Below are 18,632 nucleotides of genomic sequence, written 5' to 3'. Positions count from 1 at the left end.
GCCTGAGGGTCTCCCTTCCCACCTGTCACCAGGTGGCCTCCCAGGCTGCAGGTGCTGACTGGCCACGACTTAGGACCCGTAGCCAACAGGGATCTGGGATGACCGTGGTGACTTCCTGGTAACCGGGACAGGCACAAAGGGTTATGGACAATGCAGCCAGGAAGCCAGGCGCCAGTCATCTGTGGGCATGGAACAGCTCGCAGTTAGAAAAGATCAACTAACAGTAGTTCAGCTCAACTGAATGGCTCGTATTTGCAGCCACAGGGCCCACCTCCACCCCAGGGTGGCGGCTCCAGGACCTGCGTGTGGCCCTCCCCCCGTGCCCGGCCATGGTTCCGCTACAGCACCTTCCGGTAGAAGACAGGCTCCCCAGAATACGTGTTTTCTTTGCTTTATTACAGTTTGCAAGCAATATATATATATACACATATATACACACACACATATATATGTATCATTTTTAAAACAACCAGGGGTGCTAGAAAGGTGACTTTTTCTTTGCACCCTGGGTTTCCTGAGCCCTTTACATTAACTATATTATTTTGCAGGCACTAGGCAAACATTTAAGAACTTTGAGCTTCCTACACACACTTCCCCAAATCCCAACTTCCCTATTACATGGGATATATTGAAAACACGAGGGAAATACACACTCATTTCATTTCCTGTCAGTCCCTTTTCTCTATTTTTACGTAACCAAAGATGTTGGCTCAGTTATGAATTCAAAAATGCTCCCAAAGTTCTTGATGATGATTCGTAGAGAAATCTGAAACACAAGGAAAGAAAGAATTAGCTATAAATATAAGTGACCAAATTGTCCATATGTACATTTTCACAAAGTAAATCTAAAAACCAAATACACTTAAAAAGAAAGTTGCAACTCACTGCCCACTGACCAGTCCATGTACGTCAGAGAAGGAAGAATCACACTGTCTTAGCGGATACGCAGCATGTGGACAAGCGTCAGTGAACACAGCGGCCATCACTCCCCTCAGCCAGCAGCTCAGGGGTCCCCAAGGATCCCTCCACACAAATGAAACTAGTCAGTCAACCTATTCTGAGAGATGGCTTCCTCCCTGACGGTGCTCGCGTGTGGGAGGCTCTGCCCATGACTCGGTACTCAGCGGACCCACCACATGCGTGCACGTCCCCTCTAGCACCTGCATCCTGAGCTTTCCCTTCTACACAGGAGCAAGGACAGGGGGATGCACTACCACATGGCAGCCACTGGCTCAGTCACCTGAGACCTGCAGACAGGCCTCGCCGTGCCTCCTCCCCTCCCTGCCTGCCCCACCCAGCCGATGTGGGCTGGACCTCACCTAAGCCCTGCAGGGTCCCTCGTGACTGTCCTGGTCTCTAGAGCAGTGATGGCGAACCTTTTGAGCTCGGCGTGTCAGCATTTTGAAAAACCCTAACTTAACTCTGGTGCCGTGTCACATATAGAAATTTTTTGATCTTTGCAACCATAGTAAAACAAAGACTTACATTTTTGATATTTTATATATTTAAATGCCATTTAACAAAGAAAAATCAACCAAAAAAATGAGTTCGCATGTCACCTCTGACACGCGTGTCATAGGTTTGCCATCACTGCTCTAGACCCTAAAGAGCTGATCTGGGTGGGGGGTTGAGGGGGCGCTATCTTTTCTGTCACTGGGGCTGGAGGCCCTGGAGAGACCACCACAGTCAATTCCAGGTCTAGAGCCGACTGGGCAGCGCGCACATGCCAGATGCACCCCCTCTCCGAGCCTTAAAGACACTCCCGTCCTTCTCGCTGCCCAAATGCCACCAGGGTCCGGCACTCCCCCAGAGGGTGCACGAGCCAGCTAAGCCCTCAGTTCCTGCCTATGACATCTCCTGAGCTAGAGCCCCACATGCTGCTCCCTGTGGAGATGACCCACCACATGGCCTGCAAACAGCCCTTCTAGTATCAGTGCAAGCACATGTGTAACTGCACTTTCTAGTAGCTACAGTAAGAGGTCAAAAGAGTCAGGTGAAGTGCATCTTAATGTTTTATTTAGCCCAATACACCCAAAAGACAGCAATCCACTATCAATATAAAAACACTGCTGACAGCCCTGGCCAGTGCGGGTCAGTGGTTAGAGAGTTTGCCAGAGCATCGAGGGGTCCAGGTTTGATTCCTGGTCAAGGGCTTGTACCTGGATTGCAGGTTCGATCCCCGGCCCTGGTTGGGGCACGTGCAGGAGGCAACCAATTGATGTGTTTCTCTCCCTCCCTTCTTCCCCCGCTTCACTGCTGACAACTGCACAATCATGGCCATGCTGTCTCCAGGCCTCGGTGTGCACTCTATGCCATGCCCCGCTCAGCTCAGCTGACTCACGTTCTGAGTCCTCAGTGTCCACAAGGGATGAGTGGCTGGCATAGGGGCCAGCACAAATCTAGAAACATTTTAAAATTCTCTCTTTATCCCTGGAATTCAGGAATTTTTACTAACACTTGGATGTGATTTTTTGTCATCAATCCCATCCAGAATTAGTGAAACAACAAAATTTTTAAAATTACACATTTTCCTATCGTTTATTAAATCACTGCCTGTCTTGGGTCTATTCTCTTGGTCTGCCTTTGTCCCTATAACTTTTCATCAGTATCTGTTCTGACATATCCCTCCGACGTGCTCCCTCTGCCCATCTGGAGTCTGAACTCAGCAGTGACGTCTCTCCTGAGTGCTGCATTGCTATGCTTTGTGGGCTCTGACTGTTCCTCTCTAACTGTTGGGCCACCCCATGTGTGGTGGTTCTTGTCTGTGTCCTGTGGACACTCAGATGGAAACAGACGGTGGATGTGAGAGGCGCAGGCCATGGAAGCTGCCGTCACAGCAGTGAGCAGGCTCTTGGCCCCCAAAAGAAACACCAGAACACTCCGATGCCCCCTCAGCTCTCCAAGGCCTCCAGCCTCGGTGACAGAAAAGATAGCGCCCCCAACCCAGGTCAGCTCTTTAGGGTCTAGAGCAGTGGTTCTCAACCTTCCTAACGCCGCGACTCTTTAATACAGTTCCTCATGTGGTGGTGACCCCCAATTTCATTGTTACAAATTGAACATAATTAAAGCATAGTGATTAATCACAAAAACAATATGTAATTATATATGTGTTTTCCAATGGTCTTAGGCGACCCCTGTGAAAGGGTCGTTCAACCCCCAAAGGGGTCTCGACCCACAGGTTGAGAATCGCTGGTTTAGAGAGACCAGGACAGTCATGAGGGCCAGTGTTAGCCAGACCCAAGTTCCTGGTGGTCTGGGAGAGAAAAGCACCCTCTTTCACCCCCAGGAGCTGAGACAGGGACACAGGACACACCAAGTCACCAACACTCCACTTACTCAAAATACTGTCTCCTTAAGTGAGCATGGACTTAAAAGACCAGAGGGAAAAGCATTCAGCCACCTTGGCAGGAGAGCTGATTAACTCTAGGCATCAGCCACTCAAGCTGACCTACGTCTAGACTAGCACAGACATGACTGCGTCACCCCGGGACCGAGACGGAGCCAGCACACACAGACCGCCGGCATCGCACATGCTCCTGTCCTAAGCGAGGTACCCAGGGCCGGCGGGCCCAAGACAAACCGCAGATAAGGGCAGAGTTTGGGTTCAAACCCAGGCTGTCTGTCTCCTGACTCCTAAGGAGCCTCGGACTGAAAACACTCAGCTCTATTTTACTCACTCTCCTAATGCCTGGGGAAAGGCTCACTATACTAGGTACACCAAAGAAATAGGGATATTAAAGAACAAAATGAATGAAATGTGGAATGTTAGAGCTGGAAGGGACAGGGGCAAACCTCAGACAAATTAAACCCTGGGCCAGGGTCTCCTGTGGGTCAAGACACTTGACCCGAGTCTAAACGTCTTTAAGCACAGGCGGAAGCTGAGGGAGTCTTCACAACCTGCCTCTCTGCAACCCCACTGCCAGGGGCTGTGCTCACATGAGGGAGAACACCCCACAGCCACAGCCACAGGGGGGTCCCACTGCCCACGGGCTGTGCCCTCATGATGGAGAACACCCCACAGCCACAGCCACAGCCACAGCCACAGCGAGGCAGGCAATAATTTTCGGAGAAAACGATATAAGAAACAATGAATGTTTTTATTAAAGAGCTGTCTTGTTTATGCATAGTTTTTAATTATCCACACTATTGGTGATGACAGAAGCATGTTTCAACACATGAAAATCAATTGTCATCCATCACCTCAACAGGCTAAGAAGAATATCACATGGTCCTATCAATACATGCAGAAAAAACTACTGAAAAATCCAGCACCCATCACTCATATTGAAAACTCATGAGTGGAGCTCATCAACCTGATAAAGAGCGTGTATAAAAACCCTCGGCTTCTCATCACACCTAATTCTGAGAAAGTAGGAGCTTTCAGACTCAGAGAGGAACAAGGCAGGGAGGTGCCCTCTTGCCACCCTTTTCAGCGTGTGACCCAAAGTCTTGGCTAATGCGGTCAGGCAGGAAAGGGCAAGAGAGGTATACAGACTGGGGGGGGAAACAAAACTGTCTTCGCTCATTCGTGAGCAAGTCAGGATTTTGAAAGTTTTTCTCCAAAGGAGAAAATGGCTACTTTCCCAGGCATGTACAAAACTGATTACCTAGTGCAGAGCTCTGTAAACTTAAGTTCACAAAACAACAGGAAAAACATGGTTTCTGTGGCTGATCTGAGAGTCCACACAATTCTTAGGAGCATCGGCAGGTCACTGCCAGCACCCGTGCCAGCACAGTATAGCCTAGAATGCCCATGGCTTCAAAGGCAAAGCAAACCATCTACACTAATAAAAGAGAAACATGGTAATTAGCGTACGACCGCTACCCTTTTCATTGGCTAATCAGGGCGATATGCAAATTAACTGCCAACTAAGATGGCGGTTAACTGCCAACAAAGATGGCGGTTAATTTGCATATGTAGGCACAATGCAGGGAGGCGAAAGGGAAAGGAGGAAGAAGGCCCCTGCCACTGACAGTGATGGGAAAGCCACGGGGGAGCTAAGAGCCGGGGGGCAGGGCAAAGGCGGCCCAGGCATGATCGGAGAATCCGGAGCCTTTGCCGCCCTGGGAAGTAGGGGTGGAGCCAGCGATGGGAGCTGGGCATGGGTGAAGCTGGCAGTCCAGGGAGCTTCCCAGGCCCAAACCCAGCTTCTGCAATCCATGACCACAGAAGCTGGGTGCGGGTCAGGGAAGTGTCCGCCGCCAGTGTCCCCGGCCGTGGCTTCCCAGCCCCGCACCCAGCTTCTGCAATCCCTGACCACAGAAGCTGGGTGTGGGTCAGGGAAGCGTCCACCGTGGCTTCCCAGCCTCGCACCCAGCTTCTGTGATCCGTGACCGCAAAAGCTGGGTGCGCCAGCTCCCCAGCCGTGGCTTCCCTGCCCCGCACCCGGCTTCTGGGATGGGTGACCACAGAAGCTCAGTGCAGGGGCGATCACAGAAGCCAGGTGCGTGGGCAGGGAAGCAGCCTCAGCCAGCTTCCCTGGCTGGGGCTTCCCTGCCCCACACCCGGCTTCTGCAATTGGTGATGCCTATTTCTGCATGACACTTAACTGACTACCCTCCCTTGAAGCACAGAAGAAGAAGAAGCCCCCAGAAGAAGAAGCCGCCCCACCTTTGGTCCTGGCGCCAGCGCCTGGAGCTGGCTGCAGCCCAGGAGATGGACAAGCTATTGGGCAGAGGTCCCAGGCTGCAGCCACCCGGAGAAGCTACCAGCCCTGTGGTCCAGGGTGCCAACGCCTGTGGCCAGGGAAACAGGTTCCCTCTTCTCCTACTGTAGTCATTACTTCAATATTCCCCTTCTGAATTTCTCTCTTGTGCTGCAACCCAACTCCACTTTTTATTGGAAGGATATGGAACAGAGAGAGCAGTGTTAAAAGCTTACATTTTTAAGCCGGTAAGGTTGGTACTTAAACATATAAATGGAAAACTAGAGTCCTTAAGGTAACAAAGGCTACAAAGGACAGGGACAGCGCATGACCTATTATATCCAGCAATCCATATGGGGACTGAAAACTTTGCAATGATGACAATTACTGAAGATATGAATCAACTAAAATGGTTGACAGGGACAATTCTTCCATCTTTGAAAATATCTACATCAAATGTGTTTAAATAGATTTTCATCTGCATAATATAACACATTCTGACAAGACCACCACCACCACCAATGTGGTCAGTGTTGTGCTGTAAAATGTTTAATAACTGAGGGACCGCCCCCCTCGAGTGCACAAATTTTGTGCACCGGGCTACTAGTCAAAAATAATCTATAGCCCTAACCGGTGTGGCTCAGTGGAAAGACCGTCAGCCTGCGGACTGAAGGGTCCCAGGTTCAATTCCCATCAAGGGCATGTACCTTGGTTGTGGGCACATCCCCAGTAGGAGGTGTGCAGGAGGCAGCTGATCCATGTTTCTCTCTCATGGATGTTTCTAACTCTTTATTCCTCTCCTTTCCTCTCTGTAAAAAATAAAATATATTTTAAAAAAATGAACTTTCTTATAAAAAAATAAAAATCTACAAAATAAGTTCATATACACTTTTCTAGAGCAATATTTGGCAAATAAAGTTTTGTTTTTGAAGACAGACATAGAAATCAATTAAACATATGTTCCAAGGGTTTTGCCAACAAAATGTTTCTATCTTTACAATCCCGTTTCCTAACCCCCTGGCTGTGGGCAGAGGGACCACGTGATGTAAAAAGCACCTGCGGAACAACCAGCACTTTCCAGATGGCCGCCCGCCGCAGACCGAGCTTTACCTCTCCTTGCTGTCCTCCTCCAAAGTAATCTCCATGAAGGTCTGCAGTTTTCTGTGAACGGCAGCTGCAACATCCTTCACTTTGGAACTTCTATGCTTACCTGTAAGTATGTTAAAGACAAATATGTCTGCCATCAATGCAGGCACCATTTCAACATGACTGAGCACCCACCACCCCCTAGCGCTGGCCCACTTATTGACCCCCCACAGGAAGTGAGGGTCCAATGCTGACGAAGCTCCCCGCAGCTCTGAGGCAGAGAGAGCTCCGATGAAGGTGACCCAGGAGTCTGTCCACCAGCGAGTGCGTGCCCACCTGTGCCTCCATGAGAATGACAACTACCACACTGCAGCATCACCACCGGCTTGGCAAATACTTCAGTACCTATGAAGTCCTAGGTGCTCATCAGCAACCCAACTCCATTCTCACACCCTCCACACAGAGCAGGTCCCCTCGACCTGCAGAACTCAACTAGGGACACTCCCTTAGGGGAGGCTTTTCTGATGCCTGGCCTCGGGCAAACCAGTTACCGAGCATTGTCATAAGACTGCAGACTCGGGCTTATGGGGGAGATCGTCCTAGGAGCACTCTCTAGATATAACATGTTATCTAATAATTTTGACATTATTAAAACTGAACAAAAACATAGAAAGTTAACGGTAATGCACTGCAGGGTGTTACTGTATTGTACACTGAAGGAAGCATTTTAGGGCCGCTCCAGGCATTTCCCAATACTATTGCAATTGGCTGGGACAGTCACAACAGGCAAAGTTAAGGCTTAAGCATTTAGCAGATACATTCAATATTAACACCAAAACATACCATCATTAGCAAAATATATTTGGATTTTTAAACAGCCTATATAATAAATACCTAATATGCTAAGTGCCCAATAGACCGGTCAGCCGTTCAACCAATCAAAGTGTAATATGCTAATGATATGCTAAGGCTGCTCAACCGTTCGCTATGACGTGCACTGACCACCAGGGGGCAGACAGTCAAACAGTCGACCAGTTGCTATGATGTGCACTGATCACCAGGTGGCAGACCCTCCAACTGGTACAGTCAATTGGGACTGAGCAAGACGGGCTGGACACGCCCTGGAGCCCTCCCCTGGTCCCTCCCCGGCTGGCCAACCTTCCGCGTCCCTCCCCAGCCCCGATTGTGCACCAGGGGGTCCCTCGGCCTGGCGTGTGTCCTCTCACAATCCGGGACAACTTGGGCGATGTCAGAGAGCTGGTTTCAGCCCGATCCCGCAGGCAAGGCCGAGGGACCCCATTGGTGCACAAATTCATGCACTGGGCCTCTAGTAGGTAATATATGACAAACCAAATAAATTCAATTCTGAGGCACAGGAGTGATATGTACTGGGTCCAGGGGGGAAAGATGATGGGGACAGGAAGTGCATTAAGAAGCTCAGGCCAGACCTGATCGCTTTGGCTCAGTGGATAGAGGTTCGGCTTGCGGACTGAAGGGTCCCGGGTTCAATTCCAGTCAAGGGAATGTACCTTGGTTGCGGGCACATCCCCAGTGGAGGGTGTGCAGGAGGCAGCTGGTCGATGTTTCTCTCTCATTGATGTTTCTAACTCTGTATCCCTTTCCCTTCCTCTCTGTAAAAAAGCAATAAAATATTTTTTAAAAAAAGAAGCTCAGGCCAGCAGGTTACCCCCAGTGCAGGCTCAGGCAAGTAGAGGGAGCTGGGCAGATAAGTGTCAGAGCAGGGGATCATGGAACACGGGAGCTGAGTTTCTAGAAGTTCCAGAACAGTTTTAAGATAGGGCCAACAACAGCCCAAACAAAGTGATAGAAATTTAACCAACCTTTATTGATAACCAAAATAATATGCATAACAGCCGTGAGACACACAATTCCTTCAATATCGTCAGAATTAACACACACCTTTAACTCATCTAAAAATGACCTGCAAAAAACAAACATCTGAAATTACTAGACAGCATGCACCCTAATACTTGGTAGAAAGACAAATACAGGTAAGATTCATTAACCACCGTGAATTCTATTTCCCACACTTTCACTCTGGTATGCCAATCCCACAGGTGAGACACTCCATCAGAATGGGTCTTCTGGTGAAGTGAAGGAAGCTACTCTGTATGCCCCAATACACACCACAAAACTTAGTATGTTTCTGAAAGGTAATTCACAGCTGCTAAAAACGATGCTTTTTAAATTTCTCACTGAACTGATCTGCTATTCAAGTTTCACAGGTATCAGGCACCTGCAAAACTATTCTTTCTTTAACCCTTCAGTCTTGTATGTGCCAAGCCTAGGGTATCAGGTGAACGAAGTGGCTGGAGAAATATGCAGGTGTGTGCTGACGAGCGGAAGCCACGTTGATGCTCACCCACAGGAACAAGCATTTTATAAAACACATTAACATTCTAAATGTCTCCCTCTAAGTGAATTTTAGTTATGAGATTCAACCAGATTTGGATGAATATATTTTACAGAAAGTTAGAGAAATTCTACTTTATATATACTTATACAGCCCCAGAATGGGTCTGTAAGTATAATGTAGATATTTTATGTAATATTTACAATGTATTAGTATACTATACAAGTGTACAGTATAATGTGTTTCAGTGTAGTCTATATATATAAAAGCCTAAGCACCGTTACCACTGGTCGACTGAATGACTGGTCGACTGAATGACCGGTCGACCAGTCGCTATGACGTGCACTGACACCAGGGGCAGATGCTCAATGCAGGAGCTGCCACCTGGTGGTCAGTGCGCTCCCACAGCCAACCTCCTGCGGTCCCTCCCCCTGGCCGGCTGGCCCCGATCGGCCTGGATCGATGGCCATGCCAAGGAATCCCACCCGTGCACAAATTCGTGCATTGGGCCTCTAGTGTAAATATAATGTATAATCTAATGTAAATATCTTTAATCACTGATAAAATGGGAGAAAAATCTATGTTTCTGTCAAAGAAAGAGGGCAGTTCTGAGAAATTCTGAGAGTGAAAGGAACAGCACAGCCAGCTGAGCCACAGCCGCGGGTAGAGTATCAGACAATGAAAATGATTACCTGACCACATTCGGAGATTTTATGATTATTCCTATTAAACACCTTGAAAATGGGGGCAGGTCTGACAGATACTCTGGAGGGGAAAGCTCTTCTACATCAGAAACCTAAAAAAAAAAAGTTTGGAGTCAGTAATTTATCAGTTGAGACTGAGACATAACTTATTTTACACAGCTTTGGGTTATCTTCAACTTGAGAAAGGCTTTCCAGAAACTCAAAAGAATGACTTTACTAATTGTTGAAATTTCTACAAGAACCTTGATTAATCTATTTTTATATACATGATGTCTTTAGTTAGAGCAAAGAAAAAGATAATGTCACTCAACAAGCCTTTTGTCAGTCGTCTCTAATTTACCTTCTGTAAATGTTTTATGCTGGGAAAATTTAACACATGTTCTTATTAGTACAGATCTGGTTTTCTCCATTTCAAAATTATTAACATTTTGGGCTAGTGAATTCCTTCTTATGGGTGCCCTGTACCCCACAGGCCCTGAGAAGCACCTCTGGCCTCCACCCAGCAGCTCTCCCTGGCTGTGAAAATAAAAATGTGCAGACGTGGCCAATGTCCTCTGGAGGAGCAGTGAGGACCTCGGGTCTGGACCTCTGGCCTCCAACAGCACCTTTCATTTAAAGCCACCCATTCCTGGTGGTGAGCTCTCTGTGCACATGGCCCCGGGGAAGTCTCGATCTAGGCCCCTGCAGGTGATGCGTGCACACGCCCACCTGCCCCATGTCAATCGCCATTATCTTACCCTATTTCAAGGCTGCCTTAGGGAATTTCACTCCAGCACAACCAGACAAGCCTCCCAGGGTTCCTCTACAGACACTCTTACATATGAAATAGCACTGTTTCTCATGAAAATGCATTACATCTTAAATGCTGTAAATGCATTTCGCATACAATGACACAAATGACTGGTTAACATAAACACGTGTCTGGAGATTTGAGCACACCCAGATCTACAAGGATGACCAGCCTGGTCGGAGGACACTGTAGTGCAGGGGCAGCAAAATGCAGAGCAACTGCAAAATATTACACACAAGTGATAATGTAAACTCAACAGAGGAGATAGAACCGTACAAATAGCAGGAAAGGAGGAAAAAAAGGGGGACTAATAAACATCAAAATGGTCAACTTACACCCAAGCATATATGTAACTCCATTAAAGTCAATGAATTAAGCAACCCAACTTAAAGGCAGAGATTATAAGATTGGATGGGAAAAAAAGACCCCCATGTGGTATCTATGTGCCGGGAGCCGGTCCATCCTTGCTGCTTGACACAGTCGCTGCAGGAAAGAAACATCTGCACAGCATATGTTTCAAGGGACCTGGCATATATAGCATATTGTTCTTAATATGTTTGCTCCCTTTAGCGCCATGTGTTTTAACCAAGGTCACCTCTCCGAGAAAGGTTGTTTCCCCAGGTGGGGATCTTTCCCTGAGGTTAGGGAGGGGATACAACCCCTTAATTAAGTGTCAGGCGGGTAGTTAAGCTACATAATCTTTACTCCCTAGAATGGAGATAAGAAACGCCCTAACCTTTGTAATAGAAATTGACAGGATTAAAATCGGCTGGTATAAATATGGATGTAACAAGACAATAAACATCAGAACCTCATCAGTTCCTAACCAGAGCTCCGACCAGAACTTTGGCTGGAAATCCTGGCTATAGGTCCTGACTAGGCTGCTGATCAACTGAAGGCTGTCTTCGTGTCATTCTTCGCCGACTCCGTCCACACCTTTGGGGACCCCTGGACCCGCTGGGATTGGACCCCAGCATCTATGGTGTGGAATGAGAAACAGCAGGGCCCAGACTGTGTGATGCTGCTGCAGAGACCGAGACAAATCCCTCAAGATGAGCCTTAGGGTGCATGCGCGGTGTGACCAAGCTCCCGGACACACGGAGGGGAAGTCCACAGCGCTGACCTTCACTGAGGACAGGCAGATGGACAAAATCAGTGGGGGCACAGGGCAGAGGTCCGTAAACGCCTTCTTTCAGCTTTGTGGGCAAAACCATCTTCACACCTACTCACCTCTGTTCTTGTAGCACAAAGCAGCCACAGAAAATAGGTCAAGAATGGGGTGGTTGTTCTCCAAAATAACTTTATTTACAAAAGCAGAGGGTGGGCCAAACCTGGCCAGTCACTGATTTCTTTATCACTGTTAGCTACTCAGCACTGGAGGAAATAAGTTGTGGTTCTTATTCTATGTATGACTTCCTTTCAAGTTTTAAGGAGGGCCTTAAATTCTATTAATGTTTTAAAATTTAATTAACTTTTTTAAAATTCATGATCTTAAAATACAAGATTACATGCCATATGTCTACATTCATATACAATGGTGTTGCCTATCAGATCCCACCTTCTGTGGCTGAGAAAGCCTATCTTCTCAAGTCTTGCAGGGGAGGGCAGTTGGGGGTGACCAAGTGTTCGCCTAATCCTGCAGCACACCCTAGAGATCTTGAATTTACCTCCATTTTAAACTGCCTTCCCCTGCAAGCCTGGTCCCCCCCAACTGCCCTCCCCTGCAAGCCTGGTCCCCCCCAACTGCCCTTCCCTGCAGGCCTGGTCCCCCCCAACTGCCCTCCCCTGCTGGCCCGGCCCGGGCCGGGGAGGAGCCTGCAACCGAGAATTTTCTTTCTCTCTCTTCCACTCTCTCTGATTATGTCAATCTCTCAGCACACAGGCTAATTACATAAAACAGCCTATTGCAAGAGTAGAAACGAATCATCATGTGTCCAGGCTGCTGCCAGAGCTTGCATTTCCTGTGCTTAGAAAAGAAAAGTCAGGGGCACCTGGGCACTACTCCAACCGTGTCCAAGAGTCTGGCACCTGCTCACCACCAACCATGACTTTGGCCTCATCAGTAGAAAGGAATCTTAAGAAATGTATCAGCTCGCCCTGACCGGTGGTTCAGTGGTTAGAGCATCGGCCCAGACACTGAAGGATCTCGGGTTCAATTCCCGGTCAAGGGCATGTACTGGGTTGCAGGTTTGCTCCCCGCCCCTTAGGGTGCATGCAGGAGGCAACCAGTCAATATCTCTTTCACATCAATGTTCTCGTTTTCTCTCTCTCTCTTCCTCCCTCCATCCCTTCCCTTCCCAAAGGAATACCTTGGTTATAATCAAGAAAGACAATATCCTACCTACAAGGTCCAAGAACTGGAGAAGCAAACCCCCCACTAAAGTGTGAGCTCTTAAAAATACTTATCCTATCTAATAATAGACAAACATGGTAATTGACCGTACCTTCACTATGCCTCCCATTGGCTAATCAGTGCAATATGCAAATTAACCCAACCAAGATGGCGGCCGGCAGCCACGCAGCTGAAGCGAGCAGGAGGCTTGCTTGCTCCAGTGATGGAGGAAGCCAAGGTTCCCCACCTGCCGCGGCCCGGCTCTAAGCTCCACTGAAAGCAACAAAGTTTCAATTATAGAAGCTAAACAAACCCCAGATACCTGCTTTCAGCAGGCCATGGCCACAGAGCTAGAGCGAGCAGGAGCTGGCTCTCAGCTCCAGTGACGGCAACAAAGTTTCAATTGTAGAAGGTAAATAAATCCCAGAATAAAAAAGAAAAAGAAAAAAAGGAGAGGCTGGGAGCTTCAGTCGCCAGCCAGCCTGAAAATGGCCCTCAGCCCCTCACCCAGACTGGCCAGGCACCCCACTGGGGACCCCCACCCTAAAAGGGGTGTGGCCAGCCTGAAAACAGCCATCAGCCCCTCACCCAGACTGGCCAGGCACCCCAGTGGGGACCCCCACCCTGAAGGGGGTGTGACCAGCTGCAAACAGCCATCAGCCCCTCACTCAGGCTGGCCAGGCACCCCAGCGGGACCCCCACCCTGATCCTGGACACCCTTCAGGGCAAACCAGCCGGCCCCCACCCATGCACCAGGCCTCTATCCTATATGGTAAAAGGGTAATATACAAACTGACCCTAACAGCAGAAAGACTGGAAATGACTGGTCACTATGACACACACTGACCACCAGGGGGCAGACGCTCAATGCAGGAGTTGCCCTCTGGTGGTCAGTGCATTCCCATATGGGGGAGCTCTGCTCAGCCATAAGCCATCAGTACAGCGGTGGTGGTGGGAGCCTCTCCTGCCTCCTCAGCAGTGCTAAGGATGTCCGATTGCAGCTTAGGTCTGCTCCCCGCTGGCAAGTGGACATCCCCCAAGGGCTGCCTGGCTGCCAGAGGGATGTCTGATTGCCAGCTTAGGCCCAATCCCCCCGGGGAGCAGGCCTAAGCCAGCAGGTGGTCATCCCCCGAGGGGTCCCAGACTGCGAGAGGGCACAGGTCGGGCTGAGGGACCCCCCCCCCCCGAGTGCACAAATTTTTGTGCACCTGGCTTCTAGTTAAAACATAAAATGTGCTGCTGGCAGAAAAGAGCACCTGGTATAGTCAACAAGAAACACAGAAGTCTCAGAACCATGGGCTTCACCTTTCGCAGCTGGTGACTTATTTCAACGACAGACGCCGCCATCAGCGTGGAAAGCACGCCACGGTGAACGGGCGTGCCCACGTGCCAAGACTGCACTGTTGTTATAAACTCATGCAGAGGGGTCTGAACAGAGTGCAGGAGCTACGGAGAAAGCACATCGGCAGTTCAGTGATTAGAGAATAGGCCCTTCCAGGGGAGCCACCCTGCCCTCCCTCACCCCCCCATCTTAGGTGCAGCGTGCCCACCCTGCCTGCCCTTTGTCCACCCGCCTCTCCTTCTGGCTGCTGACTCACATCGCTAAGTTCGCGACCAGAAGACGACAGACCAGGAAGAAGCCCACTCGCAATTAGCAATTATCTGCCTGCCATTGTTTGCCCCAAAGCAGAGAAAAAACCTCCAAGAACAAAAGTATCAATAATATCAAAAGAGAAAAAAGAAAAGGTGGCCCTGGCTGGTTTGGCTCAGTGGATAGAGCATCAGCCTGCGGACTGAAGGGTCCCGGGTTCGATTCTGGTCGGGGACACATGCCTGGGTTGTGGACTTGATCCCCAGTAGGGGACGTGCAGGAGGCAGCCAATCAGTGATTCTCTCTCATCATTGATGTTTCTATCTTTCTGTCCCTCTCCCTTCCTCTCTAAAATCAACAAAGATATATTAAAAAAAAAAAAAAAAGAAAGAAAAAGAAAGAAAAGGTGAAGAAACATCACTGACATTGAATGCAACATCAGCTATGTGCTCGGATGAAGCTGCTCAGCCATGGTCACAGGCTCGGTGAGAACGTGCAAAGTCTTACCACACATCACACTACACAGACAACCGACACTAGAACCAACTTATCAAAAACAGAAACCTTTCAATGTAACTCAAATAAAAACCAGGCTAGAGAAAATATCACCACCAACCTTCAGTTACCTCTCTCAGCTGGGACCAGAACAAAACTGGAAGTTTTCAACATTTCATAAACGCCCTCCCACGTAAACATTTTTTAAATCTTCATTAAAAAGTAGCTCCGTCTTGGCCAGTGGGCTCAGTGGGTAGAGTGCTGGCCCTCAGACCAAAGGGTCTCAGGTTTGACTCCCGGTCCTCAGTAGGGGTGCGTGCAGGAGGCAACCAATGTGCAGGTCTCTCATGTAGATGTTTCTCTCTCCCCCGCTCCTTTCCATCTCTATCTAGAAATCAATGGAAAAATACCTCTGGTGAGGATTAAAAAAAAAAAAAAAGTAGCTCATCCATGTTTTTAGCCACTACTGTACTTAGAAAAACAAGGCGCTCTCCTTGACAACAGGACTCTGGGAGCAACGCAAACCTGGCTCCAGGCCACTCAGCACCCAATCAGCAAAGGGAGCTGCCGGTCCTGCCAGCTCGGGCCTCTCACAGCCGAAGGAGTATGAGCTGCAAGAGGGGGGAGCTAAGGTGGAATTTAGCATTTTGCCAGGGAAAGTCTTATCATCTACAGGGAATGGCAGGTGAGCTCTCACTGCTGGCCTGTGCCCTCAACGCAGGAACACCTGTACCCAAGCTGACAGTCAAACCTGGCTCACACCACATACCAGAGTGCACCATGCTAATCTGTGATGGGAGGCAAGTACACCTAAGGTGGCAGCGAGCACTATCTCCTCCGCCACGCGGCACCTAACCCAGCAGCCCAGTGACAGCAAGTGCTCACAGCCTGCAGGAGAGCAGATGCCCCTTCCCGCCAGCTCAGCAGGTCCACCTGATGTCTAACCACCCCACCCTGTGAAGACGTGAGTACCCGCAGGCCTTCTTCCGGTTTCTTCTTAAAGCTCCAGGCCATACACTCCAACATTTTCTGAAAGACTTTCTGGACCATATCAAACAACGTTGCAACTTCTTCGTCCGAATCTGTTTTCTGCTTTAAGGAACTTTCAGTTACCTCTTTCAGAATGCCAAGAAGCAATGAAACATAAAAGAATCCCTTCACTAGAAAGAAAATTGGAAAAATCAGTTATCTAATCACATAATTTAGTTGAAAACATTACACATTCTTACTCAATACTTGTGTATTATGGTGACTTTAAAGAAGTTGTCCCTAGTAAGCCAATAGCAGGTTAATCAGATTAATCTAAATTTCAATAGATGAAACTTGTTCCTTTAAAGATACCAGTAAGACCAATACCTTCAAGAACAGTATCGCTGACTCAGGCACCGAGAACCGTGCTCACTGCACACATGGGCAGGTGTGCCTTGGATACCTGGTTAGAGAATGTGTCTTATTTCTCCCCTAACAGTGACACCCAATCAGTACCAGGTCCACAGCACAAGTCTGAGACGATGGCCCACAAGCTTTCAAAATATGACTGATGGCACACTCTCGCAGGCCAACTGTTAAATTTCTAACACCTGTAGTGTATTGGTTGTCTTTCTCTTCCGAATCACTTCACTGTGCAATGTTGATTTGGGAAAATGTTTTCCAAGTGTTCGCCTAATCCTGCAGCACACCCTAGAGATCTTGAATTTACCTCCATTTTAGATACTGTAAGCTCTACTTGAGACAGGTAAGAAGCTACTATCTGCTAAAGTAGGTATAAGAAACAATTGTGTTCAAGAAGTCTCTCTGGCACCACCAGAATCAACAAAGTTTCTAAAATCTTTGCAAATATAGTAGAAATTTTCAAGAAACTAACCTCTTTTATTTAAAAGGAGGCAAGGGCCCTAGCTGGTTTCGCTCAGTGGATAGAGCGTTGGCCTGCAGACCAAAGGGTCCCGGGTTCGATTCTGGTCAAAGGCACATACCTCGGTTGCAGGCTCCTCCCCGGCCTGGGCCTGGTCAGGACTCATGCAGGAGGCAACCAGAGGATGTGTTTCTCTCACATTGATATTTTTTTCTTTCTCTCTCTTCCACTCTCTCTAAAATCAATGGGAGAATATCCTCGGGTGAGGGTTAAAAGATAAATAAAAGGAGGCAAGGGACACACTCTTTCCACGCCCGTCAGTCAGTCCAGGAGACAGACGGGAAGGGAGCACTGAGGCTCTCAAATGAAATACAAACAGCTCAGAAGTGGCCGGTGTGCGAGATTACAGGGCCCTGAGAACAGGAGGGTCTGTCCTTAGAGCCATTGCAGTCCTGGGGCGTAGGGGAACGGCCACACACTTAACTCATACCTTCAATTACTGACAAAAACCTGAAAAGTTACAAATTTAATTCAAAGTGATTTCATTATATTCAAGCAGTATATGCCTTAGAACCAAATACACATAGACAGCAGTTCAGTAAATAGGACAAAGTCCTGGAGATAGCCAGAATTCACAGTGTGGGCGACAGAAGACACAGGACACCCCTGCTGCCCTGCAGTGCACCACTCAGGCCACTGCTAGGCAGGGCGCATGAGCCTGACTGTGAGTTTGGTTACCAGCAGCCTAGAGCTCAGACACACCTGGTCCTCCTGGCACAGCCAACTCCACTAAGGGCCATGGTCGCCATCACTCCTGCCCTTCCCCTTCCATGTAAGACAATGCTGTGTGTTTGCTGTAACTTTTACTAGAAAGACAGCCTTCCTTCCCCTCCCGCTGCGCTATTTTTGCAGGACTGTCATTTTTCATGCTGCCCCACAGCCCATCACTGTCACTGCCTAACTGCAGGAGGATGCAGGCTGTTTCAGAAACACACATGCTGTGTCACTGCAGAAGGCCCTGTGATTCTGTGAGCTCGGACTTCCACATCTGGGTGATGTGTGCTTTAGGACATCTCTTCTGGAAGACACACTGCTGCCTGGAGAAAGCCATGTTTAATTATTAGTAACTAGAGGTCCAGTGCACAAAATTCGTGCATGGGGGGGGGATGTCCCTCGCCCAGCCTGCACCCTCTCCAATCTGGGCCCCCTCAGGGGACGCCTGACTGCCGGTTTAGGCCTGATCCCTGTGGGATTGCTGGCTCCTAATTGCTTGCCTGCCTGCCTGATTGCCCCTAACCGCTTCTGCCTGCCAACCTGATCACCCCCTAACCATTCCCCTGCCAGCCTGATTAACACCTAACTGCTCTCTTGCCAGCCTGATCGCTCCTAACTGCCCTCCCCTGCCAGTCTCATCTTGCCCCCAACTGCCCTCTGCTGCCAGCCTGATCTCACCCCCAATTACCTTCCCCTGCCAGCCTGATCTTGCCCCCAACTGCCCTCCCCTGCTGGCCTGATGGCACCTAACTACCCTCCCCTGCAAGTCTGGTCACCCCCAACTGCCCTCCCCTGCAAGCCTGGTCCCCCCCAACTGCCTTCCCCTGCAAGTCTGGTCACCCCCAACTGCCCTCCCCTGCAAGCCTGGTCCCCCCCAACTGCCCTCCCCTGCCAGCCTGATGGCCCCCAACTGCCCTTCCCTGCAGGCCTGGTCCCCCCCAACTGCCCTCCCCTGCTGGCCCGGTCCCCCCCAACTGCCCTCCCCTGCT

At 49.1% G+C, this 18,632-nt stretch overlaps 1 protein-coding gene across 4 annotated transcripts in view; it reads right to left on the bottom strand.

The window, feature by feature from the left end:
* Positions 1–375: 375 nt before the first annotated feature.
* The window catches only part of NCAPG2 (non-SMC condensin II complex subunit G2), a 70,634-nt gene continuing 52,377 nt past the window's right edge, over positions 376–18,632 (bottom strand). For 3 of the 4 annotated variants that reach the window (XM_070423553.1, XM_070423554.1, XM_070423555.1), the window contains 6 exons: positions 15,990–16,177; positions 14,237–14,377; positions 9,798–9,901; positions 8,573–8,673; positions 6,756–6,855; positions 376–766 (listed from right to left, as the gene is read on the bottom strand). In XM_070423553.1, coding sequence (XP_070279654.1) covers positions 715–766; positions 6,756–6,855; positions 8,573–8,673; positions 9,798–9,901; positions 14,237–14,377; positions 15,990–16,177 — 686 coding nt within the window. In that variant the 3' untranslated portion in view covers positions 376–714. The remainder of the gene's footprint in view (positions 767–6,755; positions 6,856–8,572; positions 8,674–9,797; positions 9,902–14,236; positions 14,378–15,989; positions 16,178–18,632) is intronic. The other variant, XM_070423556.1, reaches the window with a different exon arrangement.

The sequence above is a fragment of the Myotis yumanensis genome, unplaced genomic scaffold (assembly GCF_028538775.1).
Source record: "Myotis yumanensis isolate MYYU_CA2020_CCGP unplaced genomic scaffold, mMyoYum1.0.hap1 SCAF_9, whole genome shotgun sequence".
NCBI classification, from domain to species: Eukaryota; Metazoa; Chordata; class Mammalia; order Chiroptera; family Vespertilionidae; genus Myotis; species Myotis yumanensis.
The sequence above is the reverse complement of the archived record's forward strand: the minus strand, read 5'-3'. Positions and strand labels throughout refer to the sequence as shown.